At 37.3% G+C, this 22,851-nt stretch overlaps 1 protein-coding gene across 1 annotated transcript; it reads left to right on the top strand.

The window, feature by feature from the left end:
• The first annotated feature begins 4,652 nt into the window (after window positions 1-4,652).
• Window positions 4,653-14,909, top strand: LUM (lumican). Its single transcript, XM_084293279.1, has 3 exons — window positions 4,653-4,687; window positions 7,820-8,716; window positions 14,097-14,909. The coding sequence occupies exons 2-3, from the start codon at window positions 7,840-7,842 to the stop codon at window positions 14,249-14,251; spliced, it is 1,032 nt and encodes a 343-aa protein (XP_084149405.1). The 5' UTR covers window positions 4,653-4,687; window positions 7,820-7,839; the 3' UTR covers window positions 14,252-14,909.
• Window positions 14,910-22,851: the final 7,942 nt, after the last annotated feature.

The raw sequence follows: 22,851 nt of genomic DNA, 5'->3' as shown, positions 1-22,851 counted from the left end.
CTAACATAACCTTAGTCTCTCTTAACATACAAGTCTGGTCAAGTTTTGAATTAACTAAAAGGAATTTTGTCATTGATGATTTGAGTCGAATTAAGTGCAGATTAGTACCAAAAACAGTCTGAGAAGCAATGGAGAGTACTCAAATATAGACACTGTCAAGTCTGAAGTAAAACAGTAATTCCTCAGAACCACAAAAACAAATATCCATATTCAACTAAAATATCTGTTGTGGTCTGCTAATAGGTTGTACCGCTACTACCATTTTTGTAAATTTCCAAAGCTGTTATTTCCTTTTTAGGAGAAAGGGAAAAAAGGATTTGGATCACTACAAATTTTGTAATGCTTATAGTATGTGCTCTAAAAATTTCCATTTAACATGTAAGTGCACTGTAGAGGCTGAATAAATAAAATTTCAATTTGGAAGAAAGCAAGCTTTCAGATGAAGAAATAATAAGCACCTACAGCCTTCAGAATCTGGAGCTGAATTGTTTTTAGTGGAACTCATATGATATGAGTCAGCCTTAAGCAATATTTTCAAAGTGCTGCAGAACTTCACAAAAACATTTAACTAATTATTACTGGAGGTTTGAGCCAATATAATATTTTTTGCTTATTATCTGCATATAGGCTCACAGGCCTATATGCAATTACTATATAGAGATGTGGAAAACATCACACATTTGCAATAACTCACAACAAACACCGTACCATCTATTTATAATTTGTGGCTTATGTTATGTGGCCCATGGCATAATCTTTTTCCTTAATGGATATTTCTTTACCTTCTGCTGCAGTAAAAATATCCAATTAAAATGAACTGGCCTGCATTTTGTTTTGAGAGAAATATTTAAATTAAAAGAGAGCAGTGAACAAAATTACAACTCCATTTACGTGGCAATTTGAAAAGTTCCACAAACACTTTATCTGGGGCTATATGGTCCTAGAACCCAGATTTCATATTCTTAAATCACTCAAATCTCTTGGCTTTTATGGAAATGGTACTTGCTTCTGAATAAGTACTCATAGAGTTGAAGTTTAGTCACAATTAAGCACTGATGTACTCTACTCAGTACCAGATATGTACAGTTTTAAGACTAGAAAGAAGCAGTTGTCATATGTAATATCTATTAAGTTTCAGCAACTAGAATATTTTTAGAAAAGTAGGACAAAAATAAACAAACGAACAAAAAAAACACAGATTAGGAGGAGTTATTAAGAAGGTATTTTTCACAAGAGAGGAAGGGCAGAAGGGATATCACTAATGACTGAAGGGAGAAAATAGTGGTATTGTAACTCACAATTCTTGAAAGCTAGATCTGACTTACAGCAAAGTGATATGCTTACCATGAGGTTTGCTTTCAGATCCTTTTACTAAGATCTACCAGACTTCTTGGCCCTCTCCAGCCCTGTACATGTCTGGAGAAGAAGCCCTGAATCTAGTAAAAAGAACATTTCTGTTAATGTATCACAAGCTGAAGAGAAACAGATGACAGTATGTTCTGATCACATTTTCCATTAATGAAAATAAATAGGAAATAAAGCAGACAAACGTGGAAAGGGGAAGAAAAAAAAAAAAAAAAAAAAAAAGATTAATTAGAAGTACAGCTACTGTAAGATGAAATATCTGCATGTCCTGACATCATCAGGCATAAAGCATATTCATCATTGCTTTTTAAATTATATGTCATAGGTGAATTTACATGTTATTTTGTGAATTAATTGGAAATTAGCTAGACTATACTCACATTCAGTTTAACAACTTCTGAAAGCTGTGGGGAAAAAAAAAAAAAACAAAGGCCCAGAAAGAAGAAATGACCCACCCATTTTCCCATCCTTTGTTGCAGAAGAAACCATACCTCTACCAGCTGTACTTTAGTCCCTACCTGCTCCCCTAAGCATAAGTTTATGAGGTGTGTGCTTCCTGAGTTAGAGCAGAAGGATTAAGAAAGCATATAAGATGATGTTGAAGGAACAGCATTCAATCACAGAATAGAGAGAAGGCAAAAATCTTATTGAATAAAAGGAAAATTCTATTATTTTATACCTTATTCTTGGCATGTGATTCTTCATTTTGACTGTGCAATTTATATAGCTAATTTAAATCAGTCAGCAAGAAGGGAATTATATGAATGAAAAAAATCTCATCTGAACTTTATGTGACCTAAGATCTTACCATATGTTAACTGTAAAATATCATCACGTTTGTTTAATAAGATTTTTCTACCAGATATGAAAGATATGCATGTTTTGTGTTTCTGTTTATAGTATGACACCAACGATTTAGACTGGACCTACATAAATCAGTGTAATAAACTACTGGTACGTAAATATAACTTTGCCAAAAACATGTTGAGCCCACACTAACATGTAACATACAACGACATATCTACCCAATGTACAATTCTGTTTGTACTGCAGAAGTAAAACCATATCTATTACTGGAAGATCAAAATATCTGTTAACTTTTTATAATGAGCTTTTCTTCCAAAATATGTTTTTGATCAAAGAAAATACATCCAGTACCTTTCCTGTGTATTTTTAAATTGTCTTTACAAATGTTATTCACCATTGCTCAGTTTGTTGTACCTTCTTCCCCAGAGCAATTCCCCAGACACTCCAATGCATCCCTTTCTGTACTCAGAATGTTTTCTTTATTCCAGATAGATCATTTTCTCAATACTCCTGTTTATTGTTCCATTTGCAGTCAAGGCTACAGTTTAGGTTTTCTCTGGTCAACTGAAACTAACGAAGTTATTTTCAGATAAGTATCATACCGTGTATGAGAAACTCCATCTGGTCTCCATTTGTCCATGCACAGGACAACAACAGCTTTGTCCACTTTTACATTTCCAGTCCTGATCCCATGCACATTTCACCTACTTAGCTTAGTTTACTATGGCAATCCCATGGCTTTAAATGGGAGGAGTTTTCACATTCTATTAACCATTTAGGTGATTTACATCATTCAGTGTAGCTATGATCTGTCTTCAGCCTCTGTTTCTTAATATATAAATGGATCTCCCATGCCACAGTGACCAGCATGACATCAGAACATCAAAAGAGTAAAATTTACTCCCTCAGAACTGAACTGGTACTTACTACACTGTCTTGCGTAAGTTTGTATGCCAATTTTGTTATGGCAGAAACAGGAATTGTAGCCCAGGGGGCTGTAACTATGTAGTGTTTTTTCCCATTCTCTGTGAAGGACACTGAATTATGGCCAATCTTTCCCTGCTACCAGTGACCCCCACAAGCATGGTGGCCTAGATACATCATCATCAGATCTCAGTGGAAGCCCCATCCAGGCTTCTCTGCTGCAAGACACTGCTAGGGTTCTCCAGCCTAGATAAATACCGTACCATGACTTTCTACAGAAGTAACTGGTTTCATTCACTGCATTATCATGTGACTTAAGACAAAACTAAATTTAGTAAAAGGAATGGATTACAAAAAGTTATGGAAAAGTAATTTACTCCATACAGGTGATCACAGATAGCAAAAAAAAACAAACAAACCACTACCACCAACAAAATTGATAATTACAGCTATATGTAATTAAACACCCAAGGTTCTTTAAAATGTATGTGCGTTCTATATGCACATTTGTTTCCATCCAACTTTAGAACAGAGCTTGCATCCCATAAAAAGAGAAGATATCCACCAATTAGAGATAAGGGAAAGTTCTCACAGAAATATTAGGATCCATTTTAAACAGTTACTGTCTTAGTGCATTATTTTCTTGGCATTTCCCAGTGAAAATAACATTCTCCTCCAAGCTGTAAGATGCATTCTTGAACTACATCCACGGAATAAGAAACAGACAATGTAAAGCTGAGTAGTTCCAGATTCTGAAAAGCAGAAGAAAGTCGTAAGTGTAAAAATGAACAAATGTATAAAGTTTACAGTAACTGCTGAAAAAAAATATTCCTCAGATGTGTTTGTACTAAACAGACATGCATTTAGACACCAAAGAAAAGTTAGAGACCATGTAAATTCCTAAGCTTTGTAGAACAAACTTTGAACTCATTATTTAATGCTGAGCAAAAGGTTGTAATTTAAAGATAATTTTTACATCTTTTAATCTAGTCCTTAAGCTAAAAGTTGTATTAAGGATGTTTTATTGTACACATATTACAAAAATAAAACAAAATAAAATAAAAACAAAGGAATGAGTCACTTGGCTAAAGAAATACAGCAGCACAGAGGTCTTAGAGCTATTTGTTAACTCATGTCTAGCAGCATAAAATAAGTTGGGAAACAAAAGTCTGTTTAAAATTTGTTTTATAAAGGAAAATATTTTCCTTCAAAAAAAAATAAAAATCTTTGTATAAGGCTGTGGCTAGTGGTCTAAACTTTTTCAGGTTTCTGAACACTTATCATTCTCTCATCCCACAGGAAGAGCAGATGGGTTGTCCTTGTACAAAATATGGTATCCACCTGCACTTCATTAGAGAGCTGCATTTTTGTACATGCCACACCACAAGATCACCATGATGACATAGCAGCTTCAGAGAACAGCGTGACTAGGGCTTTTTTTTTTTTTTTTTTTTTTTTTTTTTCTCCTCCTGTAACACAGAGGATCTGGCAGACTTTTACCTCCTGACACTGTTTACAGCATATATTGGTCGATACAGTCCCTTATTGCATCTGCTCTGGGAATTAACGAAAGCAGCTTCAAGGCAGTAAGGTAAGTGTTTCTGCATGTTTTAACTGTAATGTTCAGCTATTTAAATGTAGTTGTAATATGAATGTGAAAACATGTCAGGATAAGTTTGCCAATTTGTAAATTGAACACAAATCAACAGTTGTTTAGTACATTTACTTTTTTAGTTTCCCTAAAACGACCTCACATGTTTTGTGCATAAATCTTGCTCTCATTTCAAGTCTGTTTTGTTTTACTTCAAAAGAAGAATTGATGTACAGTAGAAATATATTTTTAAAGACTATTCATTCCTTACTTATTCATTCATAGTCTATTAGTAATAGCTCCATAGCACTCCGTTTGTTAAATCATTTTGCTTCATTTCACAAAAAGACAAGGCATCCAGACAGTGAAATATTTAATCAAGTAAACAACAAGAGGAAAATCATAGATACTTTGAATAATTTAGTTAATTTTAAGACATATTTGAAATATCCTATTGAAGCTTATTAATGATACCTCTTATGCAAATTGTGTAAAACATTATGCTGCAGAATTAAGGTATATTAATTATAGTGGGATCATAAATTTATATTTATTTTATTTCACAACAACTTTAGAAATAAGGCAGTATAGGTTCCAAAATAATTTAAATAGTTTTTCTACTCTACTGTAGTAAGCATTTTTCCAAATTTGTGGATTTGTCATTTAGTATGTTTTGGCATGTCGCCTGAGCAACTTCATAAATGTTTTCACAGGTATTTTATAACATAACTGAGTAGAACAAACACAAGCAATCCATTCAAGAATGCTTATATTTATAAGATAAACATCTAAGAACATATTCTGATGTTATCTTTTGAATTCATATAGTTCAGTGTAACAACCAAGTATGTGTACATGATCTATTTACATCTTACATTTCTGACAGAGAAACATTTAGAACCACGAATTAAAATAAATAAATAAATAAAATAAGTTAACTACACTAAATATTTACTTTACTGTGCTATTTTATGTCAGACACATACACTTATGGCTTTGCAATAAGGAATTGGCATCTAATTTTAATTTTTTTGATAAAATCATTCAAAAAAAAAAAATTGCTGTCTAACTCCAAATTACTTCCAGGGTTTTGTGAAGCAGTTAAACATTGTATACTCTTTAAAATAACTATGTCAGCCTATATAATGACTATATATAATACTATGTCAGCCTCAGTAATAAATCAAGAATTATGAGTATAATTTATAAATACAGGAGCAATAGAATTTGAATTTAAAATAGGAAGTTTACCCTACTTTATCAGTAAGACTATAAAATAATGAGGACGTATAAAAATGTCATTGTAAAGCCAAAGAACGTAGTCCAAGAAGTTCTCTACAGTATTTTATATTTTGAGAACAGAAGCAGTTAGTCTCCTGTCCTTAATGTTTAGTACCTAAATATGACCAGATTTTGAGGTGAATTTTGTCAATGTAACTTTTCTTTCAGAGGAGCTGTACTTACTTATACCAGCAGGGGACTGAAGATCAAGTTTTCATGTTCCCATGCAGTAATAAAGAACAAAGAAAATTACACTGACAATTCACATTTGATTGATTCTCTATGCAATACTTTGTAATTAGGTAAATGTGATGAAACCAACACCATGGAAAAAGATATGCAATACTCCTATTCATCCAGAAGACTTAATATCCAGCTTAATATCCAGCAGAGGGGCTTTTGGGATGGTTGACTAAATTTAAAAAAAATAAATAAATCCTTTTTCTGCACCAGATCAATAGGCCCTGCTTAGAGTTACTTTAGTTGAGCGATTATGTGGATTTTATCAAGTTAATAAAAGCAAGCCAATTTATTAAAGACTTTCTAGCAATGACCCTGCATTTCAACTTTAGGTATTCTGTGTTACATGAAACAGTGCCAATAGCAAGGCTGACTTTTCTGGAAGACTGCCTAGATCTGAGATCAATGCATAGTGGTCAGTTTAAAGGCTGTACGTGCTGTCTCAAATTACTTGAGAGCATGATTTTTCTAAGGATTTTCTTAATTGTCTCACTCTTTAAACAGTAGTTGAGTACACTTTCACCAGTGAAAATCAAAATTAGTTCACTGACTTTACAACACAGAATCCATGTAGGTAGTAAGAAATATTATCAAGATATTAATCTATGAAGATTGTGATATAATAATAAATTAATATCTTATGAAGTATGCCTTTAAAATGTAAGGTGAGATCACGTATATTGTATCACAATAAAACATACCCAAAGACACTAAAACATCCTTTAGCTATATGTGATCTAGAAGGCCAACTATGCAAAGCAAGTACTTTATTAATTGATTTATTTAGAATGGTAACGCAATGTAATTATCACATTCATTGTTATATATCGACTTTGCAAGGACACTTGCACTATCTGAAGTGCAGTCATTTCAGATCCACTGTAGACCCCTGTTAGACAGAGAGATTATACTCATGCACCATATGTAGTACTATATGTAGTATTGGTTGACAGGTCCAGGAGAACATGCACTATGTTTCCATGAGTTTGTTTATCTGAATATGAAACTTGGTGGAACTTCCTACCTTTCTTTAGAGGAAATGGGAGAATAAAATATTTCAAGCTACTGGAATTTAACAACAAATTATATAGTAGACCATCCCTCTCAGTTTGTAACTTTCCTGACCTTTTTGAACTTAATTGAAAACATCATGTTATTTAAAAATGAGGAATTCTAACATATTAGTAATAGCAATGAAAGCTTGATAGAATTTACATGGAAAAACTATCTCTGAACATGGCCTTCAGCAAAATTGGAAACTCTTCTGTGCCAAGTTTAGAAAACTTGGACATTATCATCCTTATTGTAACTTGATGAATGGCTGCAGTATGACTTTAAAAATGTGTTATTTGCAACAGCAGAATAACCTGCAGTTTCACACTACAAAGCAGTTTATAACAAAACAGGGACTGTAAATTTGTAATAGCAACTGTGCATTACTAACAAAGGAATATATTTTTATTATTTAATAGCTTTATATGGGAAGCCTGAATTGATTAGCTTTGAATCATAGTCTTTGTGTGCTAAAATTTCAAAATATTGATTAAAAAACAAACAAACAAACAAAAAAAAAACAGAATTGTAACTTTTTTATCCCCCTTCACTATACAGGGACAAGACACATTGAAAAGATGACTTTAAACTCACTGCACATTTTTCTGGTATTGATTAGTGGCATTTTTTGCCAGTATGACTATGGTCCTGCAGATGATTATGGTTATGATCCTTTTGGGCCATCCTCAGCAGTCTGTGCCCCAGAATGTAATTGTCCTTTAAGCTACCCTACTGCAATGTATTGTGACAATCTTAAACTGAAAACCATTCCAATTGTACCAAGTGGAATAAAATACCTTTATCTTCGAAACAATATGATTGAGGGCATTGAAGAAAATACATTTGATAATGTAACAGACCTACAATGGCTTATCCTAGATCACAACCATTTGGAAAATTCAAAAATTAAGGGAAGAGTCTTCTCTAAACTAAAGCATCTGAAGAAACTTCACATTAATTACAACAATTTGACTGAAGCTGTTGGACCACTCCCAAAAACTCTGGATGACCTGCAATTAAGTCACAACAAGATCACAAAAGTTAATCCCGGTGCACTTGAGGGGCTGGCAAATCTGACTGTCATTCACCTCCAGAACAACCAGCTGAAAGCAGATTCTATTTCTGGGGCATTTAAAGGCCTGAATTCTCTTTTGTATCTTGACTTAAGCTTCAATCGACTCACAAAGCTACCAACAGGACTGCCTCACTCCTTGCTTATGCTGTATTTTGACAATAACCAGATCTCCAACATTCCTGATGAGTATTTCCAAGGTTTTAAAACCCTGCAATATTTACGTTTATCCCACAATAAATTAACAGATTCTGGAATACCAGGCAACGTCTTCAATATCACATCACTGGTTGAGTTGGATCTCTCCTTCAATCAGCTGAAGAGCATTCCAACTGTCAGTGAGAATCTTGAAAACTTCTACCTCCAAGTCAACAAAATTAACAGTGAGTTAAATTTGCATATTTTCATTTCTGTTTACCACTATCTAGACACTAATGGTTGATGCAAGTATCTGGAAGTGTAGTTCAACCAGTTTAAATAAATGGTACTGGCTATCATTTTTCTTACTGTTGCTTGCATTGATATTAAAAGACAGACATTTAGCTATGCAAATTAATCTTAAAGATACAATATTCTATTTTCATACATATATGGTTATTATTTGCCAAATACTCATCTCAGGTACACTGAAGCACCTCTATCAAAGTCAATGGAGTGCACATATACAATTTAGAAAATAAACAAACAAACAAAACTCTGGGAAAAATTTAATCAGTGTGGAGGATAGTCATAATTAGTAAGTCAAAAAAAAAAAAAAGCTGAGAATCAAACTACAGTATGTGCAACCTTTCAGAAGAGTGTCAGTGAAAGTGCTGGAGGAGAGGAGAGAACAAGAGTACAATAAATACTAGTATAAACACTTGTGATACTAGGCACAAGGCATAATGAAAAAGACAATGAAACAGCTTATATATATACATACATACATACATATATATATATATATTTTTTTTTTTCTCACATTTCCTGCCCTTCCACCTAGCAGATCCTGATACTGTTGCTTTCTGTTTTTAATTCTCATTTTCCACATCATATGATTAGGTGTCAAGTTTGTCTCCATTCAAGCATGATTTTAAAACAGTTCCTTCTAAAATCAATAACAGCCACACCTTGTACGAGATCATGGAGATTTCTACTGAGACAGAGCTTTTAGAAGGTTGTCCTAATCCTAGGATGGGAAGGAGATACTATAAAGCTGGGCCAACCCCACCTTCATGTTAGAAGCTCTCCAGCTGGATCTCTGTCAGCAGTGGCCTCTCATGTAGAGGTAGTAAGGTCAAATACAGCATTCCTGCTGGAAGACTTACATCATCCTGCTAGCTAGCATAAACTATAAACCATAAAATCCTCATCTTCTTATCTGTATCCATCAGGGGTCTAGGATACCAGTTAGCTAAGAAACATTTTTTTCTTTACTCAATACAGACTTAGCCTTTGCAGCAAAATATTTTAATGGAGATCTTACCGGGGAGAAGGCAAGACCTTTTGTTTGTTATTTACTGTTTCACATGTTCCCCAATATTATGATTTTTTTTCCCCTATATCTCATTTTCTTTCATTTCCTTGTTTTGAAGAGGGAAAAAAAAAAAATGAATTAATGCTTCCCACATGAGGTACTACATACAGCAACCTGTAGAACTCTGTCAGATACTCTCTTTCCTAAAAAAGCTGTTGATATTTAACTTATCCTAAGATAAATGAGGCAATTTTAACTGATTAGAATGGCTTTTCTGAGCCTTCTGCAAGATACCCAGGTACCAACTTCGTTTTCCATTCATGTTTCCAAGGACTTCTAAACAACTGTGACAGCAATATACTTTTCAATGAAAGCTGTATTTCCAAAATGCTAGTCAGCAGGAGAGGGTGACAGTGTAAGGAGTAGGACAGGCTACTGCTGCGCTTTCATTGCTACCATATGGACTAATGCAAGAGAGCTCTGATTTACTCTTTTGCCTGAAAAAGAAATGTAGCAGATTTTCATAATAGATTTCCTTGACTATCTAATTTCACAGAAACGATATTGTGTTCCCTAATATGCTAATAATCAACGTGGGACAAGCAATAATCATTTCTTTTTAAGGAGATACTATTTATGTGCTAGGTTTTGCTCAGCTTTTCAGTTTAAGTGTAATGATGTAATGAATTGTAATGTTATGTGCTAGTTGGATCTCCAAGCGAACATAAGACCAGTGTCTTTGCTCTCTTCATACCTCAAACCCAGAATGGATAAGATTGAATCTTCTTTTTTAGTATGTCTTTTTAAATAATTTCAGGGTGGAGTTTCCTGATTAATGACAACATTGGTTTACTCCCATGCCTTAGGATTGCATTGGGATTAAATACATATTTGTAATATTTATTATTATACATGTAGATTGCTCAAGGCAAAAATACACTTTGTAGTTATAGAAATCAATGAGGATCAGTGAAGAGGGTCCACAGATGGACTTCTCCATATTTCACTTATGAAGGATTAAGGAAACAGTGGCTTCCACATAAATTCCTAGCAAGAAGATATCATATGAATAGAGTATTACAAGGGGAAACTTGAAAATGTTCAAAGGGACAGTCAGGAGACAAAATATTCTGCTGGATCAGTAGCTGTACCATAATTTTAATTACTCTAAACACAGTTAGTTGTAGAGATACTTCGTGGTATTTTATCTGAAATACTTTAGCAATCCCAAATTTTTTTTTTTTTTTTTATAGTGGCTTGTACAGTAATGACTCAGATACAATTACTATGGGACCACAGACCAGCAAAGGTGACTAGGACTGCTGATCCCATTAATCTTTGCTGTATTGCACACCTGAACAAAAAATCTTAACACTATTAATCTTCCTCAGCTTAAGGCTGCTTGTAGTCCTGATGTGCAAGGGATATACTCTTGCCTAGCATATAGTCAAAATAAATTCTGTCTAAAAATCTTAAATATTTCTATGGTCCTATTTTTCTCTATGGGTATACGAGAGCAGAGGGCAAAACCTTCTCCTGATTTTTTTATATTTTTTTCTCTCTCTAGATATTTCTTATTTAAATATTGTTAAAACAACAGAATTTCTTCTGGGAACAGACACATTTAGTGAGAAAATAACTGTTCAGGTGAAAATCCAATTTTTACCCAATCCCTGTAACTATCTCTTTGTCTGACTCATGCAGAAATTCTGAGTAGGGAAAATATGAATATCATACTAATAGCAGAATTTAATGTTCTTTACCTCTAAACCTTAATACTATTTATTCAGAAAGATATTTGAACAGGAACATCTGAAACATGAATCACTTCAATAAAGGAGGAAGTAAACTAGTAATGTCTTATCTGCTTCAGCTTCACAGATTGCAGTTTCCATACAGAACATATAGAACACATTGGGTGCACTTCCAAGAAACACTTATCTAATTTTCTGCTAATATAGATACAATTAGAAAACAGATATTTTTAATATGCTTCTTACAAATGACAATTATATGAACTGCATAATAAATTAATTCCCAAATACATGCACTTTACACCAAGAAATGGAACCAAATATCACTGAAGTCCATGACAGAGTTCCTTTGACTTCTGTGAAGACTAAATCTGAATCTACTTGCAAAGTTGTCTCAATCTCATAAACAATCTGCACAGCTGGGTATTTTGGTAACACTAATAAACTTGCTTATGTGCACAACATTTACATATGAACTTGTGCTCAAAAGTAACAATATGGTAAACAAAGTAAATTTTGAAAACTTATATATATATATGGTCTTCAATAAAATTATACTTACTGTGTCATTTTATTTTCCATTAAAGACTAGAAAACGAAAAACATATATATTAAAATTCATGTTTTTTTACCACTTTACAAATTTTACCCAAACAATCTCCAGAGACCTTGGCCTAGATAATAAATGGTTGAGGCTGTAGGCCAAGCAAACTTGTTTTCATACAACAAAATCCATACAGATCCAATCCTGTAACTTTTTCTTAGATTGCGTGACCCTATCTCATGAGAATCATCAGTTCACTTCAGTGGGTACATTAACTGGTAAAGTATTAGAATTGGTCTACAAGTTTAATATTGTACAATATTCCAATTTGGACTGCCCTATACTTGTTCCATTAAGGATGCCTTTTTTATTTCACCCTTTCAGAACAAGATTATAAAATATTCAAAAATCAAGGATTTTTGTTTTTGTTGTTTTTGTTTAGTCTAAAAAATCTTGGTGATCAAGATCTAACACTTGAAATACATTTCCTCAATCTCCACATAATATTCCTTACTTTGTGAAAGATATGCAAATATTTACCCTTTCTTTGACATCATCTCTCTGTCTGTAACAAATTAACTACACTGTCATTCTTTAAAGATCTGCCTTTAGAGATGGGTGTACACTTATACCTAGTTTACACAATAAATATTTCATCAATTATAGAAGATTATTGTAATGTCAGTTCTGGAAAAATCCAATTGAGGTTAAAGTAGAGATATGAAAGATATCCACTTCCTCTTCCATTATTACTACAACTGAATGTAGGTCATCTTGTTTTCTTAAATGAGATAAATAGTCATGCAGAAAGGATATATCGTGGTATTTTCAAAAACCCATGAATGACCTATGACCTGTAGTCAAAAGCGTTTTTGATTTTGAGAATCCTACCTTGATTTCTCAGAAATTATGAGAGCTGATCCTCTGTACCACAAAAGCATTTAATAACGTTTAATCACTGACAAAAAAATTAAGAAGATCAAGTCTCTCAGATTGGCTCTTGAGTGGTGACAGTGTCTGAATCAAAGGGAACTGGGAGAAGAATGAAAAACTATCTTTGCAGAATTACACAATGGACACTGTGTACAGTGGAGATTAGGTTAATCAGGAGATTCTCTCCTGAGGACAAATCTTTTCTGAATGACTGAGGTATACAATTCATGCATATGAATTTATGTATACCGAGCACAGAATTTCTGTTTCATGCATTTTTTTTCTGCTTACAGTTAATACTGCTCATAACATACAATTTCCACTCAAAGACTGCCATATTTCAATTGGATGGAAGCTATACATAGCATGATATGTGAACTGCAATAAATATAAATATTTTTACTTTTTTTTACTTTTTTTTTTTTTTTTTACTTTTATATTTACCTTGCAGTCCTGCTTTTCTGGAAAGGTTCAGTTATACAATTTAAATGTCCCCAGCCCAAATTTCATTTTAAAACTAGTAAATCAAAATGAAACATTCCAAAAATAATATTTTACAAACATACTCAGGGGACTGCCTCTTCATATGAATAAGATTATGTTATGTACAACTTTTCCAGAAACTTATCCCTTCTTTCCTTCTCTTTCTTTCTTTCTTTCTTTCTTTCTTTCTTTCTTTCTTTCTTTCTTTCTTTCTTTCTTTCTTTCTTTCTTTCTTTCTTTCTTTCTTTCTTTTTTAAATGCCAAATTGAGCCTCTAAATAAAATCTGAAGACTTAAAAATTAAATAGATGCTGCAAGCACACAGCACTTGTAATACCCAATCTTTAAATTCTGAACTTCTCGATTAATGTGAAGAAGCTCTCTGACAAAACCCCCTGAAGTCCCAGTAAGCTCAAGTAGAATGGTATCAGCAGAGACACACAAAATATTGAAATAAAATAAAATAAAATAAATAAAAATAAAAAGTAGAACTCACAATTTCTAAGTTAAAAAGAAAAGGCAGAAAAATAATATTTTTATCTCATTTGTCTTAATTATTTGTGCTTTCTCTTACTTGTGTCCCCTTTGTTTCAGAGTTCCCACTGAGCAGTTTCTGTAAGGTTGTTGGACCATTGACCTATTCCAAGATCACACATTTGCGCCTGGATGGAAACAATCTCACTCGGGCTGACCTGCCACAGGAGATGTACAACTGCCTTCGGGTGGCTGCCGAGATCTCACTGGAGTGAGATGCCTCAGAAACTTAGATTCCCTTCTAGGTGGTCATTATTACATGAATTACATCCAGATAGCTCTTTAAAATTAAAATATGCCTTAAAAAATATCAGTCTGCATATTAACCATTCTCTTTGTTAATATTTAGCATGCAACACTAAGACAACAGTAAAGAAATGTGTGCATACTTTTACAGATGCTTGTATTTAGGAAGCACAAGACTGACCAGATGTGGTGTAAAATATGCCTTCATCTGGTTAGTTAAATTGAAGGAAAACGTTTGGCCTCATAGAAATCTACATCCATGCATGCAGTATGTGCCATGTGGTATCAGACATAACTACATAGTCAGATGGGTTTCATCAGAGCGTTGAGCAGTATGGGCTAGTCTGTGTAAATAGAAGATTCTCCTGCAAGCAATCCAGCATTCTTAATTATTCATGCCTTGCTCATACTACCAATCTCAAGGGAAAACAAATGATTTAACAATATAAAAACAGTTTAAAATATATGAAAATATCTTTCAGAGACCATTACAATATACTATTAATGGAATATGTAAAAGATAACAGGATGAATATTTTTTCAGGTTAAAAATTTTTTATTTTATTTTATTATTTTTTTTTTTTTGTCATGTTTCATCTAAGTTTTCATGGCAAGATTTTAATCTATTGCTGGTAAAATTCTTATTTCAAAATAAGTCATATATACAAGTATTTTTATTCAAGTACTTGCATGCTAATATTATCCAAAATTGTAGAAAATAAAACATAGCAAATAGTATTTCTGTGTCCATATCATTGTCAACTGTGTTTCAGTCTTTTATAAATTGAAAAAAAAAAAAAAAAAGTTAAAGTATGATAATCTAAGCTATTCTATTTTGCAAAATTTATTGTAAGATTAAATAAACTGTTTTCTCTACTTTCAAGTTTCAATATGTTTGTAAAGATATAGTTTAACACTGTACTTGTGTTGGTCATTAAGTCAATGTCTTATGGAGTTTGCAGTATGGGAGTCACAGAACCATGCAACAGTGTGAATTAATTCATCAACATTGTCAAAAGAACAATAAAATCTTTCAGAAACTGCAGAAAATAAGTAAAAGGTAAACATAGCTATTCACAATAAACAGTAGTATATTCTACCTGGGAATGAATAGTCCAAATATTGTCAGCATTCTGGAACACACATTAAAATAAATGCAGATGAGAATTATAAATAGGTTGTTTGCAAACACAGATAATCCCAGAGGTACTCCTTCCCCTCCAACCATTAGGCTATTAAGCACTCAAACAGAAACTTACAGTTTCCATAGCAAAAAGAGAAAATATCACCTATGGAAAAAATGCAATCAAATAAAATAAAGAAAATAACACAAAAAATCTCAAACAAGACACCTTAGTCAGCACCTTGCCAGTTGCAAGTGTTCAGAATCAATATGTAATCCCAAGGAACCCTAAAATTAATAAAAAAAAATGAGGTGCAGGAGACATTTCCCTACTTATTTTTGTCATTTGGAATTCATAAGTGTTATTACTTTTATGTGCACATACAGGAAGGATTGAAAATAACCTTTGCTACAAGTAAGCTAGAATTTCCATAAAAGTCTAAAGCTGAATGAAGAATTAAGTCTAAATCTGTGAGTTTTGTAAAACATAAGAATGGGGATCATTATGGAACAGAACCTAGGAATTGTAAAATGAGAAGAGAACGGAGTGCCAAAAAAATATTAAAGAATTAACAAGTAGAGAAAGTTATGAGAAAATTATTCAACCACTTCCATAGATTTTTTAACCCAGATGTCTTTTTCACAGAAAACACTGAACACTAGGACTTCTGCAGCACAAAACAATACTGAAATATATTGCCACTCAGCAGTGATCTAGCAAACAGGACAGAAAAAAATCTTTTCAGTTTTTTTCAATGAGTAATTTTTCTTTGTGCAAAATGAAACAGTGTGAACAGTGAGGCTGAAAACAGTTCACCTCAAGACAGATTAAAACCTGTTGCTGAGGGTACTTTCTGCATAGCCAGTTGTTACATATAAAGCATCCACTGATGTTCACGAGGTCTTTTATTCAAGGGACACAAGAAAATGAAGCTCACTGACAAAATATCAAATTATCAAATGATACTAGTGAGCTCCCTCAGAAACTGGGAAACCTTTATCTTGCAATAAGCACTTGGACAATTAAGAGAAAATAGTATTTGGCAGCACTGTTTTGTGTTGAATAGCTCTTTCCTATGATTTGGAAATTCCCTAAAAAAATAATAAAAATACAGAACATGATGTCCCTCCACTAAAGGAGAAAGAGGACATTATATCCTGTATCTCTTTGCTCTTATATTGTAAACCACAATAGCATACTTTTGCATTAAGTGGTCATTTTAATCACTATGAAGATTGTTTAAATTCCCAGTCCCTATGTCTAGGAGAAGCAGATATACAATGATATATATTATGTACCTTATACTAAGGTGCATCAGTATATCTTAGTTCTCATTTTATGAAAATTAAATAGTTTTGTAGGCACTGGACAGAAATATAGGTGTTCAGTAATCCTTAACAGAGCTAGAGCCTTGGAAACTGAGTCACTATAACTTGCAATTTCTGCTCTTTCTGGAAGGTAAGTTGATGGAGCTTGGTTATACAGGCTTCAGCACCCTGGATACAGAAAAACGTGTTGCATACACCTTTGTTCTCTCCTAACCTTGGTCATATTATGAAATACATGTACGTACAGGAGCAAATATAACTTAAAAGTAAGCAGACATTAATGGATAATAACACAGATGCAGTAGTATGGAGATAATGGAGTCTGTAAATTAGCCTGAACTAAACTCTTTTTAGGACTACAAATAGGCATTGGGAAATGTTCTCAGATATATGGTTTAATTTTTAGGTGGCCCTTTTTGGAGCCAGGAGTTGGACTCAATGATCCTTGTGGATCTCTTCCAATTTGGGATATTTTATGATTCTATGAAATTATGAAAACCAGTGAAGCCTCCCTGTTATCTTCAATATAAGAAGATCAGAAACTTCATAATTGTACAGACCTTCTACATGAAAATTACCCTAAAGGGCCTATCATGCTTCCTGAAAATAACTGCCTTAATGACCACAGTGCACATGAATTCCTGTAGCTATCCAGGTATTTCTAAATTAGAAAGAGCAGATAAAAGTTGTTTTGCAGAAAATAAATAATTAAATAAAAGAAAAATAAATAACATTATTTATAATACCAATAATGGCAATAACTGAGATGGTGGTAATATTTCCATTATAAATTGTTACTGTTACAGTTTTATAGTTATGACATAATAACATTTTTGTAATTGAATTTTACTATTGCTGGACTCAACTCAATTCCTAGTATAAGTATGAATTTAGAGACTGAGAAACTCATAAAAATGATACTAACATTTTCTTTCTTTTTTTTTTTTTTTTTTTTTGCCTTTATTAAAAAAAAAAAAAAAGGGCAATCTAAAAAGAAGAATCATAGGTCAGAAAAAAAAGGCGTCCAAGTGCAAAAGTTGTCTTTAGACCTAGGCTGTGAATTTGGTTCCCATGTTGAATCCGGGAGAGGTGAGAGTTGTCTCCGTCAAAAAGAGACAGAGTGAAGGAACAAATTTTAGGCTAGGGAACAAAATGTATATTGGAATCATTTATTCTAGGTAGCACAGTAGTTTGACAATAAATGTAATTTTATTACATTTAGGGAGCGTGAGCGATAAATGTAATTTTATTACATTTAGGGAGCGCGAGCGACCAGGAACGCGGCGAACAGGGCGGGCAAACAGGGCGTGGCGCGTCAGAAGGGAGTGGCGCGGCAGTTAGCGCGGCAGTTCGCGCAGGCAGGGCGCGCAGGAAGGGCAGAGCGCTCCCCCTACACACAAACAACACCTCCTTAACAACAGCTGTTAGCTAGGTGATAATGGTCGCCACCAGGCACGGCGCACTCTCCAGAAAGTCGGTACACACCCAGACCGACTACCCGTTAAAAAATGCCGCAGTTCAGGTCACCGGATGCAAGGAGTGTCTGAGCCTGTTGCTGCCATCGGCGGGAGGCAGAGAAACAGCGTGCGTGAGGTGCGAGCAGGTGGATGACCTGGTCCGCATGGTGGCGGAGCTCAAGGAGGAGGTGGAGAGGTTGAGGGCCATCAGGGAGTGTGAGCGAGAGATAGACTTCTGGAGTAACTCCCTGCAGGGCCGCAAGGGGAGGTGCCGAGGTGAGACTCCTCAAATGGGGGTAGACCCCCTGCCCTGTCCCCGTCGGGCAGAGGGAGGGGATCTGGGAGCTGAGGAGGAATGGAAACAGGTCCCTGGTCGACATCGCAGGCGACGCCCTCCCCTTCCGGCCCCACCTTCCCAGGTGCCCTTACACAACAGGTTTGAGGCCCTAGAGATTGAGAGGCCGGTGCGTGAGGAAGAGGTAGCAAGTGTTCCCAGGAGGATGCCTAGGGCGAGGAGGTCGACTCCACGCCTCAGGACTGACTCCACCAGGAAAGACAGGAGGGTTATTGTTGTTGGAGACTCGATTCTTAGGGGAACAGAGGGCCCTATTTGTCGGCCTGACCCTACCCGTAGGGAAGTCTGCTGTCTCCCTGGGGCCAGGGTCAGGGACGTTGCCAGGAAGCTTCCCAACCTGGTACGCCCCTCTGACTATTACCATCTTTTGATAGTCCAGGCGGGCAGTGACGACATCGAAGAGAGAAGCCTGAAGGCTATCAAAAGAGACTTTAGGGGACTGGGTCGGTTAGTGGATGGAGCGGGAGTGCAGGTGGTGTTTTCATCCATCCCTACGGTGGCAGGGAGGGGTTCAGAGAGGACACGGAAAGCCCACCTGTTAAACACGTGGCTCCGGGGCTGGTGCCAACACAGAAATCTTGGGTTTTTTGATAATGGGGCACTTTACTCAACACCTGGCCTGATGGCCGCAGACGGGTCCCTATCTTTTAGGGGAAAAAGGATCCTGGGCCAGGAGCTGGCAGGGCTCATTGAGAGGGCTTTAAACTAGGTAGGAAGGGGGATGGGGCTGAAGCTAGGATTGTTGGGGCTGTGCCAGGGGGAACGATGGCAAGGCCGAAGGATAAGGCAATGGCCCAGCTGAAGTGCATCTACACCAATGCACGCAGCATGGGTAACAAACAGGAGGAGCTGGAAGCCATTGTGCAGCAGGCAGGCTACGACTTGGTTGCCATCACGGAGACGTGGGGGGACCAGTCTCATGACTGGAGTGCTGCAATGCCTGGCTATAAGCTCTTCAGAAGGGACAGGCAGCACAGAAGGGGTGGTGGTGTGGCTCTCTATATTAGAGAGTCTTTCGAGGTTGTAGAACTCGAGGCTGGGAACGACAAGGTCGAGTCCCTTTGGGTTAGGATCGGCAGGGACAACAAGGCTAGTGTCCTGGTCGGGGTCTGCTATAGACCGCCAAACCAGGATGAGGAGACGGATGAGGAACTCTACAGGCAGCTGACAGAAGTTGCAAAATCGTCAGCTCTTGTACTCGTGGGGGACTTCAACTTCCCTGACATATCCTGGAAGCACAACACAGCCCTGAGAAAGCAGTCTAGGAGGTTTCTGGAGAGCATGGAAGATAGCTTCCTGACGCAGATGGTTAGTGAGCCTACCAGGGGTGGCGCCCCGCTAGACCTTCTCTTCACAAACAGAGAAGGACTGGTGGAGGATGTGATTGTTGGGAGCTGTCTTGGGCAGAGTGACCACGCAATGGTGGAGTTCACTATTCTTGGCGAGGCCAGGAAGGGGACCAGTAAAACCGCTGTATTGGACTTTCGGAGGGCTGACTTTGAGCTGCTCAGGACACTAGTTGGTGGAGTCCCTTGGGAGGCGGTTCTGAAGGGCAGAGGGGTCCAGGAAGGCTGGGCGCTCTTCAAGAGGGAAATCTTAATGGCGCAGGAACTGTCTGTCCCCAAGTGCCCAAAGATGAGCTGGCGGGGAAGAAGACCGGCCTGGCTCAACAGAGAATTGTGGCTTGATCTTAGGAGAAAAAAGAGGGTTTATAAGCTTTGGAAAAGTGGGCAGGCCACTAGGGAGGACTTTAAGGATGTAGCGAGGCTGTGCAGGGACAAAATTAGGAAGGCTAAAGCTCATCTGGAGCTCAATCTGGCTACTGCCGTTAAAGATAACAAAAAACGTTTCTATAAATACATCAACACAAAAAGGAGGACTAAGGAGAATCTCCATCCTTTACTGGATGCGGGGGGAAACTTAGTTACAAGAGATGAGGAAAAGGCGGAGGTGCTCAATGCATTCTTTGCCTCAGTCTTTAGCGGCAATACCGGTTGTTCTCTGGATACTCAGTACCCTGAGCTGGTGGAAGGGGATGGGGAGCAGGATGTGGCCCTCATTATCCATGAAGAACTGGTTGGTGACCTGCTACGGCACTTAGATGTTCACAAGTCGATGGGGCCGGATGGGATCCACCCAAGGGTACTGAGAGAACTGGCAGAGGAGCTGGCCAAGCCACTGTCCATCATTTATCAGCAGTCCTGGCTATCGGGGGAGGTCCCAGTTGACTGGCAGCTAGCAAATCTGACGCCCATCTACAAGAAGGGCCGGAGGACTGACCCGGGAAACTACAGGCCTGTCAGTTTGACCTCAGTGCCAGGGAAGCTCATGGAGCAGATCCTCCTGAGAGTCATCACGCAGCACTTGCAGGGCAAGCAGGCGATCAGGCCCAGTCAGCATGGGTTTATGAAAGGCAGGTCCTGCTTGACGAACCTGATCTCCTTCTATGACCAAGTGACGCGCTGGGTGGATGAGGGAAAGGCTGTCGATGTGGTCTACCTTGAGTTCAGCAAGGCTTTTGACACCGTCTCCCACAGCATTCTCCTCAAGAAACTGGCTGCCCTAGGCTTGGACTGGCGCACGCTTCATTGGGTTAGAAACTGGCTGGATAGCCGGGCCCAAAGAGTCGTGGTGAATGGAGCCAAGTCCAGTTGGAGGCCAGTCACTAGTGGTGTCCCCCAGGGCTCGGTGCTGGGGCCGGTCCTCTTTAATATCTTCATCGATGATCTGGACGAGGGCATCGAGTGCACCCTCAGTAAGTTTGCAGATGACACCAAGCTATGCGCATGTGTCGATCTGCTTGAGGGTAGGAAAGCTCTACAGGAGGATCTGGATAGGCTGCACCGATGGGCTGAGGTCAACTGCATGAAGTTTAACAAGGCCAAGTGCCGGGTCCTGCACCTGGGGCGCAATAACCCCAAGCAGAGCTACAGGCTGGGAGAGGAATGGTTGGAGAGCTGCCAGGCAGAGAAGGACCTGGGAGTGATGGTGGATAGTCAGCTGAATATGAGCCAGCAGTGTGCTCAGGTGGCCAAGAAGGCCAACGGCATCCTGGCTTGTATCAGGAACAGTGTGACCAGCAGGGCTAGGGAGGTGATCGTCCCCCTGTACTCAGCTCTGGTGAGGCCGCACCTCGAGTACTGTGTTCAGTTTTGGGCCCCTCGCTACAAGAAGGACATGGAGGTGCTTGAGCGGGTGCAGAGAAGGGCGACGAAGCTGGTGAGGGGCCTGGAGAACAAGTCCTACGAGGAGCGGCTGAGGGAGCTGGGCTTGTTCAGCCTGGAGAAGAGGAGGCTCAGGGGAGACCTTATCGCTCTCTATAGGTACCTCAAGGGAGGCTGTAGCAAGGTGGGGGTTGGTCTGTTCTCCCACATGCCTGGTGACAGGACGAGGGGGAATGGGCTTAAGTTGAGCTAGGGGAGTTTTAGGTTAGATGTTAGGAAGAACTTCTTCACTGAAAGGGTTGTGAGGCATTGGAACAGGCTGCCCAGGGAAGTGGTGTAGTCACCATCCCTGGAAGTCTTCAAAAGACGTTTAGATGTAGAGCTTAGGGATATGGTTTAGTGGGGACTGTTAGTGTTAGGTCAGAGGTTGGACTCGATGATCTTGAGGTCTCTTCCAACCTAGAAATTCTGTGATTCTGTGATTTATTTGGAAATATCCCAATACACTTGGCAGAAGGAATCAAATCTATCTGACTGCTTGTGGTTATTGTGACTTCTTTACGTTCTCTCAAGGTGTTATAACTTTGTGTACATTTCTACAGGTATGTACGATTTACCAGAAAACCCTCGGTTTTAACAAAAGGGGAATAAATGTCTGTTCAGCATAAACTAAATTATTTTGAAAAATGGGGACAAGAAATTAAACATCTTTAAGAAAGGCAGCTTGAATTTTTGTACCTACAACTGCAATAAACATCCAGTGAAGAGGCTAGGAGCTGTGAGGTTGTAAAAATAAATAAATAAATAAATAAAATTCCAGTAGAGAGCCACTAAGACAGAAAGTGCCTGTAAGAATGTCCCTCAGTCTACTTTTTTTTTCTAAGCAATGCGAGTTCACTTCCCTTTGTATCTATGAATATACTATATACCTCAGACCAAGAATCTATTTCAGTCTTCCACTGGCAAAAGAACACTGTAGAACAATGGACCAGATTCAGGGGTGCACAAAGGACAAGAATGCAAAGGAAAAATTTCAAAGAGAGAAATTCAGGCTGGACAGATGAACAAATGCTTCAAAATGAGCGTATAAACACTGACATGGATTTCCCAGGGAGGCTGTGGACTCTCTGTCCTTGGAGGT

Source organism: Netta rufina (genome assembly GCF_964035555.1).
Source record: "Netta rufina genome assembly, chromosome: 1".
In the NCBI taxonomy this organism is placed as follows: domain Eukaryota; kingdom Metazoa; phylum Chordata; class Aves; order Anseriformes; family Anatidae; genus Netta; species Netta rufina.
The sequence above is the reverse complement of the archived record's forward strand: the minus strand, read 5'-3'. Positions and strand labels throughout refer to the sequence as shown.